Genomic DNA, 23,983 nt, shown 5'->3' with positions numbered 1-23,983 from the left:
AGGCTAGCTGAAAAAACAATAAATGCTGTGTACACTTGGGGACAAAGCAGTGTGTTCTACCAAAGCCGTCCGCTGAACTGATGCAGATCTGGGAGATGCTACCTGTTCTAGCACCTGCCATCCTTAAGACGAGTAAAGCCAATAACGTTTCAGAAGTTTGTTTCCATTTTAAACTCGTAGGGAAGATTATTCAGAACACATACCACGTCAGTATCTCCATAGTATAACTGTGAATTAAAATATACTAACATACACTAACGGGTGCATTTAAGCTTTACACGGAAGCTACAGCAAAATAATCATGATCACTTCCATCTGACACTTGAACTTTCTCACTGTTTGAACATCCTAAACCCCTTATCCAGGAAAACCACCTTAAGCCTACCAATGCACTGCTGCTGTTGCTATGTACTACTTTCAGAAGGTTCAGTAAATTCATTACAAACTCAGAAAGTTCAATAAATTAAGATCTGCATTTATAAAAAATACTCGTGATAAAAACACAAACATCAAGAACTGATAAAAAAGAATCATCCACTTTCAAAGCATGTATTAATTGTAAGTTACTGAAAAATCTAAAAATATTTTCTTAATTTTCTTACTACTCTTAATTCACAAACCACTACAATCTAGGATCATCATTTGATACTTCTGATTCAAACAGGTGTCTTACACTCTGTCACATTACAGTAGTCTTATTTTATATAATCTCTTTATTAAACACTTTAGACAACTATTCCTTGCATCCTTAATAACTGTTTAAAAAATGTTCTTTTTGCCTGGAGGAAAAAAATGTATTTTTCTTATTAACTTTCACTGGATATTATTAAATGTCATGTTCTACTTCATCTATTCTACTCAATCTCATCTTTGAACTTGGAATGGTTTCCTAATTAGAACACTGCACATTAAGTATGTCTCACAATGAAATCACTTCAAGCTTCCCTCCTCCTAAATACGCATGAAAGGTTTCTGTGGGCAAAAGAATGAGCTTTTTGAAGTGAATCCTGAAATGACTAATGTCAACTTGACCATCAGAAGGCTTCAGGAGAGGCAGCGTGAGGAACTGCAGGCTGCTCTGCCTTCTCAAACAATAATGAGATGGCCTGTTTTCATCTTTGCTAGAAAAATCTCTGGAAAAATTTTATGTGTTTCAATTTGTAGAACCTAGCCTATTGTCCCTTAACATGCTCCTATATTACAGCACATTCAATATATGCGTGGTGGAACTGTTAGTTCTTTGATTTAACAGCCTTTTTCTCAAGTTAAATAATTTATTACTTTTGTATGGCCACAAATGCTTGCTAAAAGAATGGTGTATATATTTGACGCTGGATCTCAATCACATAGATTGAATGCAAATAAAAATACCCCATGCTACTTAACCAATTGTGTGAGAGAACAGTAAATACATGCTAAATGGGTCAATTTGCCCTAATATATCTCGAGTCTTGACTATCTTCCAATGAATGTAGTATTATTTCTAACTGCTTTATATATTTATAATTGGAATATTGAAATAATAAGGTATAACCAAGGACGTTGCACTATCTTAGTCTAAAAGAATATACACAGAGTAATAGTCAAGGTAAGTGAATAACCCCAAGTGATAAAGGCACTGAAATTGATTTGAGCTATTGAGAAATCATCCTGCCAATGGAATGCTGCATTATCACCTTCTGTGTCATTTCTCTCTCTATTTGCTATCAAAATGTGCGGGACTGGGTCCAGGGGGATGGTCACCTCATCGGAGAAATAAAAACAATTCAGGGAACATACTTATTTGGATGATGTACCTGAATGTGACACATGCTTAATGCAAACCAACTCAACGACAGGCACATTTACTACACAGAGCCCGATTTCAAGATAATTTCTCCAATTTCTGAAGCAACTCCATAAGTATATCTGCTCTCCTACAATGAAACCAGAAAGAGCCCATGTTTTTATTTTGTTTAAATAATGTTAAAACGTTATAGAAGGGAAGAGTTGTCATGAAAGCTTCCAGGTTAATGGGAATGAAAATGCAATTCGTCTGATCAGAGAGAGAGATGATGCCCAGGCAACTGTCGGGCAGCTTCAGGCTGGGCTCCTGCCCTGGTGCCCAGCCAGACTCCCCATGGTCCTCCAGGCCACCTGTTAGTACACAGGCAAGTCGAACACCGGGGATTGAGGGTCTCTTCCACACGACATCCAATCAAGACCAGGAACCACCTCCAAGGCCTGCTCTTGAGCCCCTCAACCCCGCTGCATCCTAGTCTGTCTTCATATTGGATTTGTTCATCTCCCCCAGGTTGAAATTGAACTCTTTGAACACCTGAATGAGCACGATGCCCACAGAGACGGTCGTGAATCCACAGGCCATGCCCAGGAAGTCCACCAGGCCCACATGGCTCCACTCCCGGAAGAGGATGGCTGAAGCCAGCAGGACCAGGGTGGTGAACACCACGTAGTAGATGGCCCCGAACACTGAGGAGTCGAAGCACTCCAGCGCCTTGTTGATGTACCTGAACTGGATGATGATGCTGCAGCCCAGCACAGCCAGAAGCACCAGGCACAGGCACAGGGCTCTCTGACTGGACGGGTTGTTGTGCAAGATGTCTTGGGCTGCCAGCCCAATGCCCTTGGTGGAAGGCACAGTGAAACTCCCCAGGAGGGAGCAGATGCTGATGTAGACCATGATGTTGGTGGGCCCGTGGGCTGGCGCAATCCAGAAGATGAGCAGCAGGAGCATGAGCAGCACGATGCACAGGTATCCCACAAACACTGCAAGACAGAAGGACACGTTGACCCATGCAGTCCCCTAGCCAGCCCACCACCCAGAGGGGCAGAGGAGCCGAAGGGCTCCTGGAGGTCTGGGCTGATCCACCACACAACAATTAGTATTCTCATCATTGTTTTCAGCATTAAAACATTCACAGTGGGGCTAGCATTGTGGTGGAGTGGATAAAACTGCCACCTGCAATGCTGACATCCCATATGGATATCAGCAGAAAGATGTGCAGAAAATCAGACCTTCTCCATTTGCCTCACAACTTCGGACTTGTGACAAATACCATTATAAGCATTAGCACCTAGAACCTATTTTATGCATAAAATAAAGTAAGGTTTGCATGGATTTCATACACCTTATATTTTTCAGAAATGCCACATGTATGTAAGCTGAGGAAGAATTACTCTTTCTTTGATGGGAACTTGGTCAAAGGCTTTTCTCCACTTTGAAGGAGAAACGTCAAGGTGCCCAGTGCTCAGTGACTCCATCTGAGTCACATGACCAGGCAGCTGGATTGCAAGGGGAGGCGGGACTTATCCTCGGTACTCCAATGCAGGATGTGGGCGTCCCAAGGGGCAGCTTCATCTGTTGCACAACAATGCCTTTCCAAAACTAGTCTTTTCAGTCCATTTCCATGAACTTTCTGATGTCCCCGTAGAGTGCCCGAACTTCATTCCCAGATTACCAAGGGAGCACAGTCCCTGAGGGCTGGGAACCTCCTGGACATGCAAACCAACAGGCAGGCAACAGGAGCCCCAAACAGTACCCGTGAGAAAAAGGAACTGTGCAGTCTTGCACAGGCTCCAGGTGCAGGAAGCCCCAGAGCAGTGGTGCAGAATGTCCAGCCCGCAGCCTGAGTAAGGCCAGAGAAAGCATTGAGTGGGTCGTGCCTGGGCAACTGCGGGTGGGGCCTATTGAGAGCCAGTCAATCTAGGGCAGGCTAATTTTTAAGCGGTCACTATATATGGCCCACAAGTGATGTTATTAATATCCACATTGTCCTTGGCAGCAAAGGGTTTCCCGACCTCTGCTCTACAGGGCAATGGCCACCTGAGAGCCTGGCCTACGCAAGACGGAGCATGTGGGGACCCTGTCCAACCGTGGCTGGGATGCACTGAGCGGCTGCATCCTCACCAGGACAGCAGGCAGAGATGGATGGGGAAGGAGTCTGGGCTTCCAGTCACAGCAAGGGAGCTGTCACAGGCCGTGATGCTGGGAACAGACATAATCAGAGTGCAGGTGACAGGGGTTCCCGGGATCAAGATGCGTAAGGAGAGAGGCATGGGTGGACGTGGTCACCGGGGCATAAGGCAGTAGAGGCGGACACAGAAGAGGGACACGTTCTCAGCTTTGAGAAACGAGCAGCTCAGACAGAAAATTCCATATGCAGGAACACCTCGACATCTTCAAGCGATCAGGTGTAAAGTCCTGTGATTTACCCTTGGCTTTAGGATTCTGTATGCCAAGCGTTTCTCAGCCCTTTATGTGCCCCTAAAGAAACAAGGCACATCTTTCCCCCAGTTGGCCACACCATGAAGTGTAACTTCCGTTGCACTGTATAGCTGCTTGACCACTGTATCTATATCTGTATTTATACATCAGAAGACTATTTTTTTACCCCCAAGGACTAGTTTCAGCTTTCTGGGGTGACCACGGTCCCCACTGAGGATGTACGCTTTATGGTTTCTGTGCTTCGGATGCTTAACATCCGGCAAATGCTCATATGCGTAGGGCCGAGGAATTTTTTCTGCCTAGAGCCATCTACAATTATTAGGTTAAAAATTAGCCTGCTTTGGGCCCAGCGCGGTGGCGCAAGTGGTTAAGGTCCTCACCTTGCACGCCCGGGATCCCATATGGGCGCCGGTTCTATCCCCGCTTCCCATCCAGCTCCCTGCCTGTGGCCCGGGAAAGCAGTCCAGGACGGCCCAAGGCTTTGGGACCCTGCACCCGCGTGGGAGACCCGGAAAAGGCTCCTGGCTTCGGATCGGCATAGCATCAGCCATTGCGCTCACTTGGGGAGTGAATCATCGGACGGAAGATGTTCCTCTCTGTCTCTCCTCTCTCTGTATATCCGCCTTTCCAATAAAAAAAATAAAAATAAATCTTTAAAAAAAAAATTAGCCTGCTTTGGATTGTTCAGGTTTAGAGTCCTGCCTGTAGTTGTCTTGGCTGGGCCACACCAAATGATTTATCTGTTCCTCATCCCTGTATTAAAGGGCTGGAGGACAGGGTAGTGCCGCTCCGAGGGCACGGCCCCTTCCAAAGCTGGGCCTTGGCGTCCTCAGGCTACTGCAGCTGCTTCCAGAAGCCTGCGTGTGTCTCCTCTTCCCCTCTCCTTCCTGTCTCAGCACGTGACTGCGTGTGCTCTGCTACCTGTCATGGGGCCTTCAGACTTTCAGGCTTCAAAACCATGTGAGACTCTTTCCTTCTTAAGTGGGTTGTCTCAAATATTTGGTTGCTGTGACTAAAAGCAACCTGAGACAATGGTGTTCTCTCTCAAGAGACTACGCCCACTAATTTGCCCCATCCTCTCTGAACATCAGCTATCAAGCACCCTGGATTTTGAAAATAAGAACAAGTGCTCACTTAATTTTTTTTCTGAGGCAATTACTTCACACATACAAAAAGTTCATTCTAGTAATTTTTTCTTTTAGCAAAAAATTTAGAAAAACATTTAGCACATTAAGCAATCAGATAATACCATTTTATAGTCCAGTTAAAGAAAAAAATCACATTCTTGCAAAGCACAGAAGATTACGCTGGCACCTGCAGCGCCAGCATCTCATACAGGCATCAGTTTAAGTCCCAACTGCTGCATTCCCAGCCAGCTCCCTGCTGATGCACCTGGGAAAGCAACGGAAGACGGCCCAAGGGATTGGTCCTCTGCCACCATGTAGGAAATCTGGATGAGGCTCGAGCTCCTGGCTCCTGGGTTTAGCCTAGGCCAGCCCCAGCCATCACAGCCATGTGGAGAAGGGTGACTATGTCGATTTTTCTTTCTCTTCTCTCTCTTTGCAACTGCTTTTCAAATAAAAAAAATTTTAAAATAATTTTTAAAATACCAAGTTTTTCATATAAAAAAAGAAAAATTCTGGGGTCATGCAATGGGTTGGGATGTCCTCATTCCATATCAGACTGCCAGGGTTCAAATCCACCTCTGATGTGACACAGCTCCCCAGGGAAGCACATCCTTCAGGTAGCAGTAACGGCTAAAGTGCATGGTTCCTACCACCTGCACAGACACTTGGGCTGAGTTCTTGGCTCTTGGCTTCGACCTTGCCCAGCCCTGATTGTTGCAGGTTTGGGGGGAGTGAGCCAGCTGATGGAAGATTAGACTCTCTCTTCCTCTCTCCCTTTCAAATAAAGAATAAAACATTTTTTCAAAGATTTGCTTATTTGAAAAGCAGTTACACAAAGAGAAGACAAGAGAATCTTCCATCTGTTGGTTCACATCCCATATTACCCCAATAGTGCAGGCTGTGGCAAGTTGAAGCCAGGAGCCAAAGGTTTCTTCTGGTTTTCCCACATTAGCAGCAGGGACCCAAACACTCGACCATCATCTGCTGCTATCCTGGTGCACTGGCAGGGAGCTGGACTGTAAGCAGGGCAGCCGGGACTCAAACCCACACCCACACAGAATGCCCATACCACAGGCAGCAACTGCGCCAGCCACCCCAAAGCTTTTCTAAAAGGAAAGAACATTTTTTCTGCTTCTATTATGGTCTATTACCACATTTTTATAATGGTATAAAAATTAGATCTTCCATCTGTTTTGTGCAAAAAATTAGACCTGGATATACCAACATCATCCACATTTATCAATGGGTAAGAAGCCTTTGGCGTGTCCTTCTAGAATTACATAAAATAAAGCAGGACGCTATTCTCGAGTTCTTAGAGCTTGTCTTTTTCTCACGTCCTTTGTATTTTCATTTTTCGCAGTATTCATTGGCATGTATGGGAGGAGATGAGTATCTCAATGCTAAACAGTTAGAGGTACATGACAAAAAGAAACTGACTTTGGCTTAGTCTCACTATGAATCCCTTTCCCGAGCCTTATAGAAGTATCTGTTGCTACATCCATCACTGCCAATTGGGAGCTACAAAGGAACAGTCACTTTTTGTAGCCTGAAGATGTCTGCATTTGGATACTGGTGTGAAGACTTTTGTACTGGCACCTGCCTGAAATGGCTGCAAGCAACACAAGATGGTCTGCTGGAAGCAATCTAGAAAAAAAAAAATCTGTTCTTTAAGGCTAATCATGTACATAGTACTTTTAATTGCATTTGTCAAAAAACTAAATCACTATGTCAGAAAAAGGAAAATTAGAAACTTAGTCTGTGTTTCCAGACAGCTTTAAGTAGGAAGGAAGTACCAAGGAGGTTCCAAGCAAGCCTGGCAGGACACACCTGAAAGCAGGCATAGCGGGGAGAAAGCAGGAGGAGAGAGGACAGCAAGCAGAGGCCAGAAGCAGCCAGGTGGGGGCAGGGGCAGAGACAGGAGCAGGAAACACAGGAGACATAAAGAGAAGATACTGACGTCAAGGTCCCAGAGGGAATCTGACAGGTGGAATACTGAGCTCTGAGAGAGGGAGGCTCAGTCTGGAGGAGTGTGAGAGAGAGGACAGTGACCATGAGCATCCCTACAGGGCTCAGGAAAGGGCCAGACCATGCGTGGCAGTGGAGGCAGCGTCTGCACGGGGGGTGCGGAAGGACAAGTGCCTGGGACTCCCACCCCACCAAGTGGGGGTGTCCACCCAGTCAGCTAACAGCCAACTGACACACACGCACACGGAGGACGCAAACATGAGAGGACCACCTAGGGTGGATCCATGGCTGACACGCAGCATCTGCAAGTGTCCCAGGGTAGCTTGGGCAAGTGCTCCTGGCAGCACTGCTGGGGAGGAGTTACCTGGATTGGTCAGCTTTTCCTCCAGCTCAGCTTGCGTTGTGACACTCTCAGACTTGGGGGAGTGGATAATGAGGACCACAGAGCCTGCACAGCTCAGCAGACATCCCAACTTGCCCAGGATGTTGAGCTTTTCCTTCAGAAGGTAAGAAGCTAAAATGGACCTTCAATGACCAAAAACAACATAATCAGAGTTCAAACCAAATTAGCTGGCCTGTTTTTACCAGGTGAATATACTTTAGAAAAGCCGATTCTCGACACAGCTATATCTCATTTTTTCATTTAAGTTTTAAGAAAAATGATTAAGAATGTATTGAAGTTGTAATTTTAATATAAATGGAATTTTCACCCAAATTCCATGAATAACTAGTATGTTGCTTATGGCACTCTTAACTCATGACACTTTATATTATCTTCTCAGTAGCTGAGAAATATACCAGAGTAGAAAAAGATATTTTTTGAAACCAGAAATATTACTTCTTTATTTACTAAGCAAATCATCACGATAATTATGCTAAATAAGAAAGTAAAAAACAAAAAGTGTCAAAATGACTACAAGGAATGCCTGACTTAAAATGTTAATTTGGGGGGGGCAGTGCAATGGTTCAAGTTGCTAATCTTTCATCTACAAGAATCAGAACCCACATCTCTTATGGGCAGCAGTTGGTGTCCTGGCTGTTCCACTCTGATCCAGATCGCTGCTTATGGCCTGGGAAAACAGCAGAGGGTGGCCCAAAACCTTGAGTCTTTGCACCCAAATGGAAGAAACTTTTGGCTTCTGGCTTCAGAACGACTCAGCTCCAGCCATTGTAGCCATTTGGAGAGTGAACCAGTAGATGAAAAATCTTTCCCTATCTCTTCTTCTCTTTGTAAATCTGCCTTTCCAATGAAAATAGATACATATTTTTTTAAAAAATGATAACTTAGGGGGACTGGTGCAGTGGCTCAACAGGTTAATCCTGCACCTTGCAGTGCCAGTATCCCATATGCACACCAGCTGGTATTCCAGTTGCTCCACTTCCAATCCAGCTCCTTGCTTATGACCTGGGAAAGAAACGGAGGATGGCCCAAGTCTTTAGACGCTTGTACCCATGTGCAAAATCAGAGGGAAGCTCCTAGCTCTCAGCTTTGGACCAGCTCAGCTCTGGCTGTTACGGTCACTTGGTGAGTGAATCAGCAGATGGAAGACTTCTCTCTTTGTTTTTCTTCTCTGTGTAAATCTGCCTTTCAAATAAAAATAATAATAGTAACACAAATCCTTAAAAACAAATGTTAACTTGGAGCAGGTGTTCAGTCTGGTAGTTCAGACAGCCACATTCCACATCGGAGGACTTGGGCTCAATCCTCAACTCCATTTTTTAACTCCTGTTACTTCATATTAGTACAAAACCTGGGAGGTAGCTGTGATGGTTCAAATGACTGGGGCCCAATTCCTACACGGAGACCTCGAATGTGTCTCCAGTTCCCAATTTTGGCCCTGGCCAAGCCCCAGCTTTGGGAGCTCTGTCTCTACCTCTACCTCTGCTTTTCAAGTAAGAGACGTGAAATAAATTTTTAAAAAGTGAAAAGCTACAGACAGAAAAAAATAAGTGCTAATAGTATTTGTAGTATGCTAGGACAACAATGCTTATTTTCCTCTAATACTTGACACCCTAAAAGATGGTAACATCATGCTTTTAAATTTATTTATTTACTTATTTGAGAAACAAACAAGGCACTTCCATTTCATCTGCTGGTTCACTTCCTAAATACTTGCATCAGACAGGATGGAGCTGAGCTGATGGTGCACATTAACAGGAAGCCGGAATAAAGATTGGAGCCTGGACTCGATCCCAGGCACTGTGACTTGGGATGTGGGCATCCCCAAGTAGTAGCTTAACTACTGTGCCAAATTTCCACCTCCTAGTTGTGGGCTTTAGGCTACTGTACCGCAGAGTTTAAATAACTCTAAGGTGCAAATCCAAACAGATCCATCACAAACACAACTCTATACAAGGATTTCAGGGTCTATCTGGAATAAAGCAGAAAAAGTATCCATGAGCTTGAATCTTGTGTTTTGTTTCATGTCCTTCAGTACATGTGTCATTCATCTGAAATGCCAGAATTTCCTGCAGTGGGATGAGGGACTTGCCAGCATCCAGCAAGGGAGGCTAAGCACCCCAATAAATCACCAACAAACTCATTTGGCTTTTTGGTATCTCAGGTTAACTGACTGTAGCAATGGGACAGTACCTAAGCCTGAGTGAGTGACAGTATCAGATTCATTGATCTCCATGAATAACTTACAATTTGAAATGAAACAAGGCAAATTTCTAAGAGAAGGGTTAGTGATAAACTTGGAGGGTTAAAATTAAATGACAGAGAAAAACATTGGTGAACTGCCTTCAGTTACACTTTTTACTGCTAGCATTTTACCAGAAACATTTAAAACAAAATATTTTGTTCAACTAAAAACTATGTGTTAAAGTAAAAAACACAATATTTTAGCTCTCACCCAAATGGCACTCCGAGGGCACCCAGGGGAGTCACGAGGACTGTGGGGACCGCCGTGTAAGCCAGGAAGTTTCCAATTTGGCCGACAGCCACTGTCAAGACAATCAAAAGGACATCACTGCAATGACAGAGCTCCCTTTCAGGACGGGTTACAGAGTGGAGCTTCAAAGGATGCTGTCTTTCCCCTGGGAAGAACCAGACCTGGGGTGCCAGTTCTGTGTTGAAGTCTCACGTGGCAGTGAAGAGTCCCCACACTGGTCTCACCTTGGGCAGGCATTGGAGCCCTAACGGACCTGCACAGACTGCTCCATGGCTAGGATGATAGGCACACAGCTGAGTCTAGCTCCAGGCTCACATCCTTGGTCTAAAGGTGCGTTGAGCAGAGCTCCCTGTGTGCCTTCAAATGGCCTGCGACCTACCCAGCTATGCAGCTGGTCCATCCAGTGAAAACCCCACACCCCACACCAGCCTACACCAGGAGCTCCTCCCTAACAGAGTTCAAAGAAAAGCTCTTCAGTGACTTGCCTGAAGAGGAGACAAACACACCACGTGTTAGTTCTGACACTCCTGGTACCGCTGTCCTGTATATATTTATAGTTCTGAATTTTTAAGAATTGTATTACTCATATTTATGTGATGGCACATGGCTGCCTACAAGAAACTCTTTTACATTTCAAGCAATTGGGCTGAGCAAAACCAGGTCATGTAACACAGGGAACGTCACCCAATGTCAACAGTCCACGCACACCTGAGTAAGCTTAGGAGCTGTTTTGGTTTCCTTAGGCCAAGGACAGTGTGACCTGCACACGGTTCAGGACTGATTCGCCTCCAGTGTCATCATTCCACACTCTCCCAGGAAGCAGGAGGAAGCTGGCGGAGGGAGGCAGGCTACCCAACTGGCACACTCTGCTATTCTCCAAAAGCAGAGTCAAGTGCACCCCACGCCCTTCAGTCTCACATCTCAAGAAAGAAAAAGCCCAGACTTTTTCCTCCCAGGCCACTTACTTGCAATTGTGCCAGCCCACCACACAATGTCTGTTAAGTAGGAGGTACCTGCGAAAGAAGGAGATTAAAAATGTCAGGTTTATAAACTGCATACTTCAATTTCTACAAAAGGACTAAAATGGAAAAACAAAACAGAAAAGGGAATGTCCTACCGTTTATCCTCGCTATAAACCCAAGCCTATAAATAGCAGCATGAGAAACCAGTGAGCTGTCGAAGCAGATATGCTTCCAGCCAAGGCAGAGCCGAGAGGACTTGACAAATGCAAGCTATAACGCTTTACAAAAACTGGCTTTCTTCGCCCCAATAAGCTACTACACACATGAAATTTTCTTTGGAGTGGAATTTTATGTTGGTCTCAAATGGAATGAGTCATTCAAGTCCAACTCTCTCAGGCATTTACTAGAAGCCATTTATATGATAATTTTACTATCACAGAGTTCCACGGCTTTCTGTTTCAGTGGCTTACTCAGCTTTCTTCATCTGGAAAGCTTATAGGATTTCCTTTTGAACCATTTGAGCACTAGACGCTTAATCACACAAATCTTTTTCCTAAAGATTTATGCATCTACTTCAAAGTCAAAGCCAGAAAGAGACAGAGAAAGAAAAATCTCTAACTGGCCCACTCCCCATAAAGTCCCCAACAATCAGGGCTGAGTCAAGGGAACCCAGGAACCTGATCCACTGCAGGGGCCCAAACAATTGGGCCACTTTTGGTAGCTTTTCCCAGGCTGTTAGGAAAGAGTTGGATTGGAAATGGGGCAGTCGGGATGTGAACCAGTACCCACAAGCGACGCTGGCAGAAGCGCCAGGGCTTCAGTGCTCGATGTGACACTTCCCCTGGATTCCCTTGTGATCCAGATCTCCCTGCAGGACAGGCAGAACCTGGGCAATTACCTGTGCTCCTCTTGACCTTGGCACTTCTTTCTGCCCCGTGGGACAGGTGCTTACAAGCAGCAACTGTGGGACACATGCCTGTGCTTCACCCTTGTCAAAACGCCTCCAGTCTGAGAGATTCTTCCTCCTTACACATGCATGCACCTCATTTGAAATGGACTTCTTTAAAAGATTTATTTATTTGTTTGAAAGACACAGAGAAGGAGAGAGAGACAGAACAGAGAGCTGTTCCATCTGCTGGCTCACTCCCCAAATGGCTGCAACTAATAGGGCTGGGCCAAGCCAAAGCCTGCAGCCAGAAGCTTCTTCCAGGTCACCCATGTGTGTGACCTGTGCTATTTCCCATTGTTTTCCCAGCTACATTACCCAGGAGCCAGATCAGGTGTGGATCAGCCGGTACACAAATCAGTATTCTAACAGTCAAATGACACCTTGATTGGAGCCTGTGGCTACGACAGGAGTCCATTGCTAGGACTAAGTGCAAAGTCCCTGGAAGAGATATGCTTGCTGGTGGGGCCAAGGTCTGCAAGGGACTGCATCAGTGCCAGGGTGGAGCTTCTCTGCAGGCAGCCTGTGCCACTGCCTGCCACAGCTCGGTCTCAAGACCCTGAGCTATGTTCATTGTGCCTGACACAACTGTCTTGTGTCCTTCTGAACATATGCCACACAAACATGATAGATATCTATCCAGAGTGTCCCAGGAGTTGGAAGGTTTAGGTAAGCCTAAGAATGTGCCATAGTGGACAGAAGTACTAGCTGTTAGTAAAAACAAACAAACAAATAAAACTCAGTGTTACAGTTCCTGAATGTTGCTCATCACACCATGGCTATTTAAGAGAATGTTCCTGCACTCTGCAAAATGCATGGACATGTTGTCGTCCTCGGCCATACCACCCTGAACGCGCCTGATCGCAAAATGCATGGACATTTTCTAAGGGTGATCAACTCTGTGTTCAGAACACTGGTATGAGAGGCCCCAAGGACCAGTTACCCAGCAAAGCTATTCTAATGAATTAGAGTATTAAAAACTAAATTGAAAGTATCTGGAAATTACCTTTAGACATAGAATAAATATCCCCTTTTTCAATCTTCATTTTAGTAATTTGGTTTTGGTTCTTCTTTTTTACTTAGTCAGTTTAGCAAGAGGTTTCATTATTCTTTACAAAGAATCAATTTTTGGGTTATTATTTTTATTGTTTTTTCATTTTCTGTCTCATTCTACTTGCGCAGTAGAGTATTTGGGTTTCATTTGCTCTTTTTAATTTTAGTGTTTTAAGGTGGACAATTGGATGCTGATTGAAATATTTTTATCTCATTTATTTAGTTTTAATTGAAACACAGAAAGGAAGGGAGGGAGGGAAAGAGAGGTGGAGACAAAAGGAGAGACGAGGGAGAGAGCGAGGAGAGTAGGGGAAGAGATCCCCACCCCCTGCGCTCCTGAAGGCCTGCAGCAGCCAGGATTGGGGAGCCCAACCGGATCTTCCATGGGAGTAGCAGGAAGCCAAACTACCTGAGTCATTAGCCATGCCTTGCAGGGTTCACGGCAGCAGGAAGATGGAACTGTGAGCAGAGCAAGACTCCAAATCAAGCATTCCACTATGGCCTACAGACATCCCAAATGATGTTCCATCTGACCATCTGTTTAAATATATATATGTGTGTGTGTGCATATACATATGTCACCATGTGTATGTATGCATATATAGTGATATTCGCAGCTATACATTCTTTAAATTTTAAAAGTTTTACTTATTTGAAAGTCAGTGACAGGTAGGCAGAAAGCTCCCATCCATTGGTTCACTCCCCAAATGCCCACCATGTCCATGACTGGGCCAGAATTCGAACCAGGAGCTGACAACTCAATCCAGGTCTCCCACACAGAGGTAGGAACAAACCTACACAAAACACTGCCTCCCAGGATCTGCTTTAGCAGGAAGCTGGAATCAGAAAGCAGAGGGAGAGAACGAGAGAACCAAACCAAGGTCCACCAATGTGGAGCTAGAAGAGAAATGGAGCAGCCAGGACACAAACCTGCACCCATATGGGATCCTGACACATACAAGGCAAGGGCTTTAGCACGAGGTTATTGCACTGGACCCTTCTGATAGCTCTTATGGTTTCTCTGACTCAGTGTTTATTTAGAAGTGTGTTTGTTCTTACTTATTTATGAATTTCACAAATTTGCCCTCTACTACTATTTATACATTTTGTGTGATTTCAGTTCAAAGAACTGATGCCTGTATAATGGCCTACCACATGATTTATCCCCATTTATCTGTATCATATTCACTTGAAGATATGCTGTTGACTTGGGATTGTGTTTTACAGATGTCTGTTAGATCTGCCTAATTTATATTTCTGCTCAAGACTTCTACGTTCTCATTGATCTCCCCAGGTTTTCAATCCTTTATTAAAAGTGGGATATCAAAGCTTCCAACTATGACTGTTGAAATATCTCTATTTCTCTTTATAATGTCAATCTTTGCTTCATATAATTTTGGGATTCTATGGTTAGGTGCATATATATCTTAAGTTGCTATGCTGTTCTGATAACCAATATACTGTTACAATGTCCTTTGCTTCTCATTAGTTGTTGTCCCAAAGTCTTCTTTGCGGGATTTTGGTACAGCCACTCCAGCTTTAATGTGTCCAAAAATAGATATGTTATTTCGAATGACTGTCAACGTATTTCATTTTATAATAACCTGGAGCTCATTTTTGTGGAAGATCTATTCAGTAATTTCTGTAATGGATTTTCAAGTTCAATGTGCAATACAAGCAAGATTATAGAGACCAAGACTTAACAAGGTGATCATAACTTAGCCTATGGTAAGAGAGAAGAGAAAAAAGGTGGTCTCCTTTTATTGATGAATGTAGTCTGGTCACAAGTTCCTATGAAGTCCCCAAATTAGCACCACAGCAGTAGGGAATGTGCCCTGGGGCAGTGAAGTTGATCCAAAGATGTCCGTGGCCAATGTAATGGGATCCATGCATCTTTCCCTTTTATGGGATGGTTTCCCAGCACCGTTGGCCATTATACAGTACCATTTTTGGTGGTTTGAAACAGACCACATTACCAAAATGGGGGGAACCTGGGATCCCAGGTACCTAGGAAGGAGGCAGAAACAGGCTTTTGTTTTCCCTCTACTAAGGGACTTGGTTCATTCCAAGCATTTCAGGCTTTCTGTTCCTATTCCTCCACAGGAGCTTTGTTGAAACTCAGTAGGATTTAGGTCAAGCTCACATTTGAAACCATTAGGCAAAATGGTTAAGCAAGTCAAGATTCTGTCCAGATACCTGGTCCACACCCCAACACCTACGCCAACTCTCACTCCTAGACTGAAGAGAGGCTCCTCATGTGTTCTCTGAGGGCTGCAGACCTGGAACAGGCACTTGTTCTGCCCCGAAGAAAGTGCACAGCTCCACCTGAGTGCCTACTTCCTCCCTAAGCCGGCTGCTCCAGATTCCCTCCCTTCGCTGGACCCAGGAGCTGCTGGGAAATCACGATCTACAGGGGTTCCAGCCCCTGACACAGATTTTTGTGGTTGTTGTTACACCTGAAAACCACAGGTTTCTTCATATTTTCACCATCTGATGTCACTGTCCCTGAGGATCCTAATGGTACTCAGCCAGCACCTGCAAGAGGCACCTGTTCAAGTATCTACCCACGTACCTCCTCATCTGCTGGCATCAGCCAGAACAATGAGCCACAAAAGCAAAGAATGTTGAAGATTTTCTGCTTATTTTTACCACATTCATGCGTCTTCCCCTCACTCCCGGGTATGGGCTGCAGATGTAACAGTGGTTCAGTTCTAGGAGTTTTCACCTCACCTTAAAAACATTTGTGTTTTTGGGCCCGGTGGCATGGCCTAGTGGCTCAAGTCCTTGCCTTGCACGCCCCGGGATCCCATATGGGCACCGGTTCTAATCCTGGCAGCTCCACTTCCCATCCAGCTCCCTGCTTGTGGCCTGGGAAAGCAGTTGAGGATGGCCCAAAGCCTTGGGACCCTGCACCTGTGTGGGAGACCCGGAAGAAGTTCCTGGATCCTGGCTTCGGATTGGCGCAGCATCAGCCATTGTGCTCACTTGGGGAGTGAATCAATGGATCTAAGATCTTCCTCTCTGTCTCTCCTTCTCTCTGTATATCTGACTTTCCAATAAATAAATAAATCTTTTAAAAAATTTGAGTTTTTAAACAGCAGTACAGAGCTGTTTATTATGACAACTATGCACAAAGAAGTGTCTGTACAATACAAAAAGAAAACAAACAAAGACTTATCAACTGGCGTTGAAGCCCACCAAATTGGAACTTGTGGCTGCTAAGACCATCTAGTTACCAATGTATACCAGAAATGTTCTTCAATACAGCTTTCCAGCATACAAAAACAAAAGGGCATCTAATCTCTTTGCTTTCTGTTCCCCCTCAACATGTGCTCCTAGCAGCAACAATAGAAGTTGCTGCTAACAGCAAAGCAAGAGACGGCCACCATGTCCTTTGTAAATGGATGTTTTGACTGTAGAATATGTGAAAGGACGCCACGTGGCCTGTCCAGAGTTTTCTTTAAAGAGAACTGAGAGTCACAGGAAGCGACGAGCACTGTCGTCCACTGCTGATGGAAGCGTAAAACTAGTGGCTAAATATCAGCACTCTGTAAGCATCTCCTGATACACCCACCCAGGACCCAGCACAGCTCCTCCAAGACATCTACCTAATAGAAATGATTACTCCAGATGGAACAATAAAGATTTTCAAAAAGCTCTTGAAAATTCATAGACATTTTATGAAAACAAAGCAAGCATAGACTTTAAATATTTTCTTGCCCAAAGCAAAATTGGACTAACTTGGGCTGTACAGGACCTGGTTTGAGTCAGACAAAAGGATAAGACATCAATTCAAAAAGAGCTCTTACTTGAGGCACAGGAATTCTGCTAACATGGAAGCAAGAATAAACATTAAGAGGGTGAATGTTGGGTAAAAGAATGGTGAAATGACTGATGTTTTATGTAAAGTAGGAGGCGACAATGTTCCCAAGAAATGAGCAGTTTGCAAGTGGCTAACTTGTTCTGAGAGGCTCCTGAAAACGAAGCCCTCAGGGGCAGAACATCCACACATTTTTAGAGGAAAAAAATGAGCCTAGACCCTAACTGAAGAGCAGAAACAACAGCCAATACCAACGACATCTCCATTGCTTCAGCTTACACAATTCTAACTGAAAAATTTAAGTGGAGAAAACTTTCCACTTCATGGATGCCAAAACTGCTGTGCCCAGACTGGCTGCAGACCAGAACAGAGCTTTGCATGGAAATGTTCAGCAAGTGAAGTTAAGATCCGGCAGCATTTCACTGAAAATTCCTAACAGCAGATGCAATGCAATTTACCAGTGTGACCCAGGAGACCGAAGAGCAAGAGCTCCCATGGAGGGGAACGGTGAAGCTGAGGCAAAAGAAGACCTGTCCACAGCAAAGCTCACTTTCGTGTGTTGACTTTCTTGAGAGCTGAAGATTGACAGCAGCTGCTGCTGAGGACAACGGTTTGAGAAAGTTAATCACAGCTTTGGCACAACAAGGCCTACTTGAGCTTCGGTAGAGTTCTTCACCATCACAACATTCCAGCTCATTCCTCTCATTAAAGGCACTTTTGTGACAGTTTTCATGGGAAATCATTAGGCATCCACCTGTAGCTTCCTGGTTTGGCTTATTTTGGCTTCTTTTTATTTTCTAATTTTGAAAAGAAGGAGGAGGTGATGCGATGGCTCAATGGCTAATCATTACCTTACAATCGCCAGGATCGCATATGGACACCAGATGCGCCCTGGTTGCTCCACTTCCCATCCAACTCCCTGCATAAATTTATGATCTGGGAGAGTGATGGAAGATGGGCCTAAGCCTTGGGACCCTGCACCAGCATGGGAGTCCTGGAAGAAGCTCCTGACTCCTGGCTTAAATTGGCTTAGCTCCAACCATTGCAGCCATTTGGGGAATGGAAGATCTTTCTGTTCCCCCTTCTTTCCATAAATCTGATGTGCCTTTCCCAGGAAAATAAATAATCTTTAAAAAAACAAAGACTAAAAACTTAGGGACCAGCTTTGTGGTATTGCAGGTTAATTCGCTAACCTGCAGTACCAGCGTCTCATGGAGGCACAGGTTTGAGTCCTGGCTGCTCCATTTCTGATCCAGCTTTTTGCTGTGGAAGATAGGCCAAGTATTTGTGCCTCTATACTCACATGAAAGACCAGGACGAAGTTCCTGGATCCTGGCTTAAGTTTGGCTCAGCTCTGGCCCACTGTGGCCATTAGGAGGGGAGTGAACCAGCAAATGAAAGACCTCCCTACACTGCCCACCCTCTGTCTCTCCTCCTCTACTGTAACTCTGCCTTCCCTCCAAATAATTCAAACTAAAAACAAACAAACAAACAAAAAAAAAACAAATGGAATCAGTGCTGTGGCACAACAGATTAAGCTGTCACCTGCAGTGTCAACATACCCTATGGGCTCTGGTTCAGCTCCCAACTGTTCCTCTTCCAATACAGCTCCCTGACTGTGGCCTGAGAAAAGCAGAAGATGAACCAAGTCCTTGGAACCTTGCACCCATGTGGCAGAACTGGAGGAAGCTCCTGGCTTGTGTGGCACAGTCTTGGTTATTATAGCCATATTGGGAGCAAACTAGCACAGCAGATGAAAGTTCTCGCTTCATCTCTCCTCTCTGTAACTCAGCCATTCAACAACAACAACAAAAAGTCTTAAAAGAAGAAAAAGAGGAGGAGTCGGGCACCTCTTTGAAGGACAGAATGAAGGCAGGCATGAGCGAAGTTTCTAGGTTTGCAGTGATGATCTTTGCTGTGTTGTTAGTTGCACAAGCATGTTTTGTCAAAAAAAATTTTTTAAACCACATTTTACAAACAGAAGTGAAAAGAGTTACCACATTTTGACAAAATACATGTAACATACAAAGTGTAGTTTTAAAAATTTGCTTGAAAGATTTATTTATTTATTTACCAGACAGGAAGAATGATGGGGAAGTGGAGACAGAAGTGAAAGATTGAAAGAGATTCTTCAGTTCACTGGTTCACTCCCCGAACAGTAACAACAGCCATGGCTGGGCCATCCTGAAGCAAGGAGCCCAAAACTGTATCCAGGTCTCCCACAAGGGTGGTCTAAGCATGTGGAGCACCGCCTGCTGCTTTCCCAGGCACATCAGCAGCGAACTGAGCTGGAGGCAGAGCAGCCACGGCTTCAGCATCGGATGATGGCATGTACTTGAGGTGGTGGCTCAACCTGCTGTTCAACCCAGGTGTGCAGTTCAGCGGCAGTGCATGCATTGACATGGCTGTGCAGCCATCGTTATCATCCAATTCCGTCTCTGTCATCATCCCAAGCTGAAATTCTGCACCCTTTCAACACTCTCTCTCTTTCTTGCTCCTCCCAGCCCCAGGTAGCCACCAACATAGCTTTGTGTCTCCATGAATTTGGCCACTCTAGATACCAGGTATAAGTGAAATTAAGCAGCTGTCATTTTGTGATGGTCTTATTTCACCTACAGGGTCACCTATGTTGTGCCAAAAGCCAGGATTTCCTCTTTAAAGATCACTGATACTCCATCCCATGATGAATGACATTCTGCTCTTCCTTCAGTTGATGGACGTGTGGGTCGCTGCCAACTTTCGGCTAGTGCAGTGTTGCTCTGTACACGGCTGTCACACTTCTCTTTCAGTTCCCTGCCCCTGCTTCCTTTGGGTAATTCCAGAAGGGAAACTGTATCAGATGGCAAGTCTACATTTAGTTTTAGAGGACTAGCCACACTGTTTTACAAAGCAACTGCACTGTTTGACACTTTCATCAGCAATGCATAAGGGTTCCAATTTCCCCCACATTCCAGTTTTATACATTTTTGATGACAGCGATTCTAGCCAATGTGAAATGGCATGTCATCAGAGCTTTGAAGAAAATAGATTTTTTTTTAAAAAAATCTGCTGTTCCTTCTGGTTGAGGGAATCCTAGAGTATGTCTACTTCTCAAGCACCTCCAGTGGATTCTGGGGTATATACACCTATGTTACCTATTTATTTGAAGGGAAGAGACATACACACAGAGAAACGGAGATCATCTCTCTGCTGCCTCACTCCCCAGATGCACACAATGGCCAAATCAGGGCCAGGCTGATGCCAGAAAACAGGAACTCTATCCTGGTCCTCCATATGGTGATAGGGGCCCAGGCGCTACCTTCCTGGGGACATAAGCAGGGAGCTGGATGGGAAATGGAGCAGTCGGGACTGGAAGTAGCACTGGGACAGGGATGCTAGTCTCACATTCAGCAGCTTGACTCAATAGTGCCATCACGCTGGTCAACCACACCACTTCGTTTTTTAAAAGATTTATTTATGGACCCAGTGTAGTAGCCGAGCGGCTAAAGTCCTCGCCTTGCATGTGCTGGTATCCCATATGGGCGCCAGTTCTAATCTCTGCTCTCCTGCTTCCCATCCAGCTCCCTGCTTGTGCCCTGGGAAAGCAGTCGAAGACGGTCCAAAGCCTTTGGGACCCAGTACCCATGTGGGAGACCCCGAAAGAAGCTCTGGGCTCATGGTTTCAGATTGGCTCAGCTCTGGCTGTTGCGGCCACTTGGGGAGTGAATCAGTGGATGGAAGATCTTCCTCTCTCCTCCTCCTCCTCTCTGCATATGTGACTTCTCAATAAAAATAAAGGCAGGTTAGATTTATGGAGAGGCAGACAGAAAAGATCCTGCATCTATTAGTTCATTCCCCAAATGGCTGCAATGGCTGGAGCTGAGTTTATCTGAAGCCAGGAGCTTCTTCTGGGTCTCCCATGTGGGTGGGTGCAGGGTTCCAAGGCTTTGGGCCATCCCCTACTGCTTTCCCAGGTGATAACCAGAGAACTGGATAGGAAGTGGAGCAACTGGTATATGAACCTGTGCCCCTATAGGATGTTGGTGCTTGCAGGTGGTGGGTAAGCCTATTGAGCCATCACACCAGCCCATGCCCCAAGCCTGTTTGGTCCAGAGCTGGTCCAGAGCTGTTTGGTCCAGAGCTGGAAGTCTGGTCCAGAGCTGGCACACTGTTCCTTTGGCCAGACCTCCTGTAAGGCTGGCACCCCACCTATGTCAGCCTGCTCTGCATCATTACAAGGCTCAGGCATACCGATGGGACTGGCTGTCCACGAATGTCTCACTGGTTTCCCTTCCCTAAGCTCTGCCTCAACAGAGCTCAGACAGTTGCCAGTTACATCAACTTCAGATTGAAGATATTAAAAAACGGTACTGAAAATGTAAGAATCTTATTTTACCATAACCCCCTAAACGATACAACACAACAGTACTTACATAGCATTCATTTGGGGTCAAAAGTCATCTAGATGTGATTTATGCTATAAAGAAGGATGGTTGTGGATTCTATGCAAGCACACAAGGCACCCAACAGGTGCATGTCCCGGAACCCATCCCCCACAGACATCTAAGGCGGACTGCACTATGAATGGCCTGGACCCGCCTGGCTCCTGGCCCAGTTCCTATTCATGTGTCCCTGGCAGGCAGAGCGAGGAGGCCAGACCAGGCAGTGCCAGCCTGGGACTGTGCTGTATAGGCCAGGCCCTGGATGGCCAAGGGCTTGTGTTCGTGGCCTCACTGGGAAGGTGCTTTTAAAGGAAGAGAAAAGGCAACCACAGACTTCACAGTGGGTGTTGGGGGGAGGGATGTCACCAGAACACTGCTGCCTTCCCCAACCCCTCTCTCCTTCTACCCCACCCCTCCCCACCCCCAGCCAGGCGTTCACTGTGGAAACTTGCTGCAAGACAGAGCATCCACAGCCTGGGAACCTACCGGCTCAGGTGTCCCTGCACAAGAGAACTGGACTCTCCTCCAGCTTTTGTCTCCCTCCCTTTTCCTGCCCCCACCCTGTCAGTCACACACAGGGCTAACTCTGCTGCCTCCCAGCACGTGTGGGAAAGGGTTTTACGGAGTAGGTTCCAAAGCTGCTGCATCCCCAGCACCTGCAACAACACCTTCACGCTCATGCAGCCCATCGCGTAGACTGCCATGGGTGACTCCTGGAGACGGAATCAGCAGCGGTGGGCGGTAACTGGGAGAGCAGGAAATGAATGAGCATCAGTTTCACTTTTGTTAAAGACGTACGTAGCAGCGCCCCTCACGTGTTTCGGTATCACTGTCCTCTCTCATATGCTGGTTGGAACACAGAGGCTGCACGGCAGTCACACGCTGAGGTTCGGTTGAACTAAAACCAGTGTACACGCATCTCCTTAGCATTCTTGGGACTTCTTGGTGAGCCTGAACTCTGGGCTCCTGGCGCATTTCACAACCGTGATCAAAGAAGCGGTCCATTGGGTATTTCTGCGAATGTTCCTCAGTTCAGTTTGAGTGGGTTTTCTCTAGTGAGGTTACCCTGGCGTTGTAGGGTTTGAGAGATGACTACAGAGGTCACGCTGTCCTACTAAGGACCCCTGCATTCACTGAGCAACAGCAAACCCTTCTCCCTCCTCTGTGGCTCATGAATAGGCCAGGCATGGCTGTGTGCTTGTGGCTTAGGGACAGGCACCTCTTTACCCCCGCGACAACACGCTTCGCTTGGTTCAGACTTTGTGTGAACACAGCAACGCCTCTGCTTCAAGGCTGAATTTTTTCAACAACACATCACTCTTTCCCTTGAGATGATGGCATCCTGGGCTAGCGCTGGGCACTCAAAGTTACACCTGCTTGCTGGATTCTAGTCCAGGGGCTTCCTTCCTCTCAGACCAGACAACGTGTCCATCAAGTCCTTCCAGAGGGTTCTGAGCGCTGCTCTCCCACTTACTTGTGTGGTCCCTGGGGCAGTGATGCTGGGTTTCCATTTCCAGGCTGGCTTTGTTCTGCAGTCGGGCAAGCTGTCCAGGCCCCTCAGATCCGACAGCAGCAGAGAAGTCCTGCAGCTTGGCACTGCACCCAAGGGTTGGTGTTGGGTGGCCTACCCACTCAAGAAACACTTGGAGGTCCCAGTGAGAGTTGTCTTCTTTAATGTACTTTGCGTTTCCTGCACATATTCGGGTGGTGCTAGTGTAAGCTAGAGGTGTCTCAGTCAAGGGCTCCCAGCGCAGAAGCCCCAGGAAAGCTGAGCCCTCCACCTCGGCTCCAAGCCCGTCCTGCGTCCTGCCTGCGGACTCAGTGCACACTGTGATCATGGCTGCACCTGCCAGGCTACTGCAGGGAGCTCGAAATTAGCAGTTCGGTTTTCCCCCGGCGCAGCCCAGGGCCACGGGCCGGGTGAAAAGCGCCAAGCGCAGATCCCCGGACCACTTGGAGAACACTGAAAACAGGAAGGTCCCATAGATGCGGGAGGGCACCGGGCCCCTACCAAACCTGGGCTCCAATCCAAGCACTGGTAGGTGCACCTTCAACGTTATAGACAGGGACTAGAGGGCCTGGGAACCAGGGGAAGAAGTCGGCTGCAAGCACACCAACCGAGCGAGGCCTCTGCAGCCACTGCTGGCGGCCTCCACGATCCCCAACCCACGGCGCACTGAGATTCCGGGGCCCAGACGCCGCAGCCGCGGAGGACCCGGTCGCCACCACCGCCGGCCCGTCTGCCAGGCGTCATGGGCGTGTGCAAGGTCCCACCGATGCCAGCGCTTCAGGTGGGTGCCAGGCCTGCTGCCATCCTCCATCCCCAAGGTGCGCCCTGACCCGGTCTCGGGGTCGCGACTCGTGCGCCCCACCCCCTCGCAATAGCTACCCGGAGCGCGGTCAGTCCTACCTCGCCGCTTGGCCCGCACGATGCCCTTCTTCTGCAGCACGAACGTGGACCCATTCACCAGGCTCGACACGACGGCCACGCCCAGGCCGAGCGACACGGCGGCGGGGCTCGGGCTGCGCGCCCCCTCCCCGGCCGCCGCTGCCGCCGCTGCAGTCCCCAT

General features: G+C 46.5%; 1 protein-coding gene across 1 annotated transcript; it reads right to left on the bottom strand.

The window, feature by feature from the left end:
• Positions 1-1,034: 1,034 nt before the first annotated feature.
• Positions 1,035-23,983, bottom strand: NIPA1 (NIPA magnesium transporter 1). Its single transcript, XM_040969350.1, has 5 exons — positions 23,824-23,983; positions 11,177-11,224; positions 10,173-10,263; positions 7,682-7,842; positions 1,035-2,766 (listed from the first exon to the last, which is right to left on the bottom strand). The coding sequence occupies exons 1-5, from the start codon at positions 23,981-23,983 to the stop codon at positions 2,255-2,257; spliced, it is 972 nt and encodes a 323-aa protein (XP_040825284.1). The 3' UTR covers positions 1,035-2,254.

The sequence above is a fragment of the Ochotona curzoniae genome, unplaced genomic scaffold (genome assembly GCF_017591425.1).
Source record: "Ochotona curzoniae isolate NIBS_2020 unplaced genomic scaffold, NIBS_Ocur_1.0 scaffold_4701, whole genome shotgun sequence".
In the NCBI taxonomy this organism is placed as follows: Eukaryota; Metazoa; Chordata; class Mammalia; order Lagomorpha; family Ochotonidae; genus Ochotona; species Ochotona curzoniae.
The sequence above is the reverse complement of the archived record's forward strand: the minus strand, read 5'-3'. Positions and strand labels throughout refer to the sequence as shown.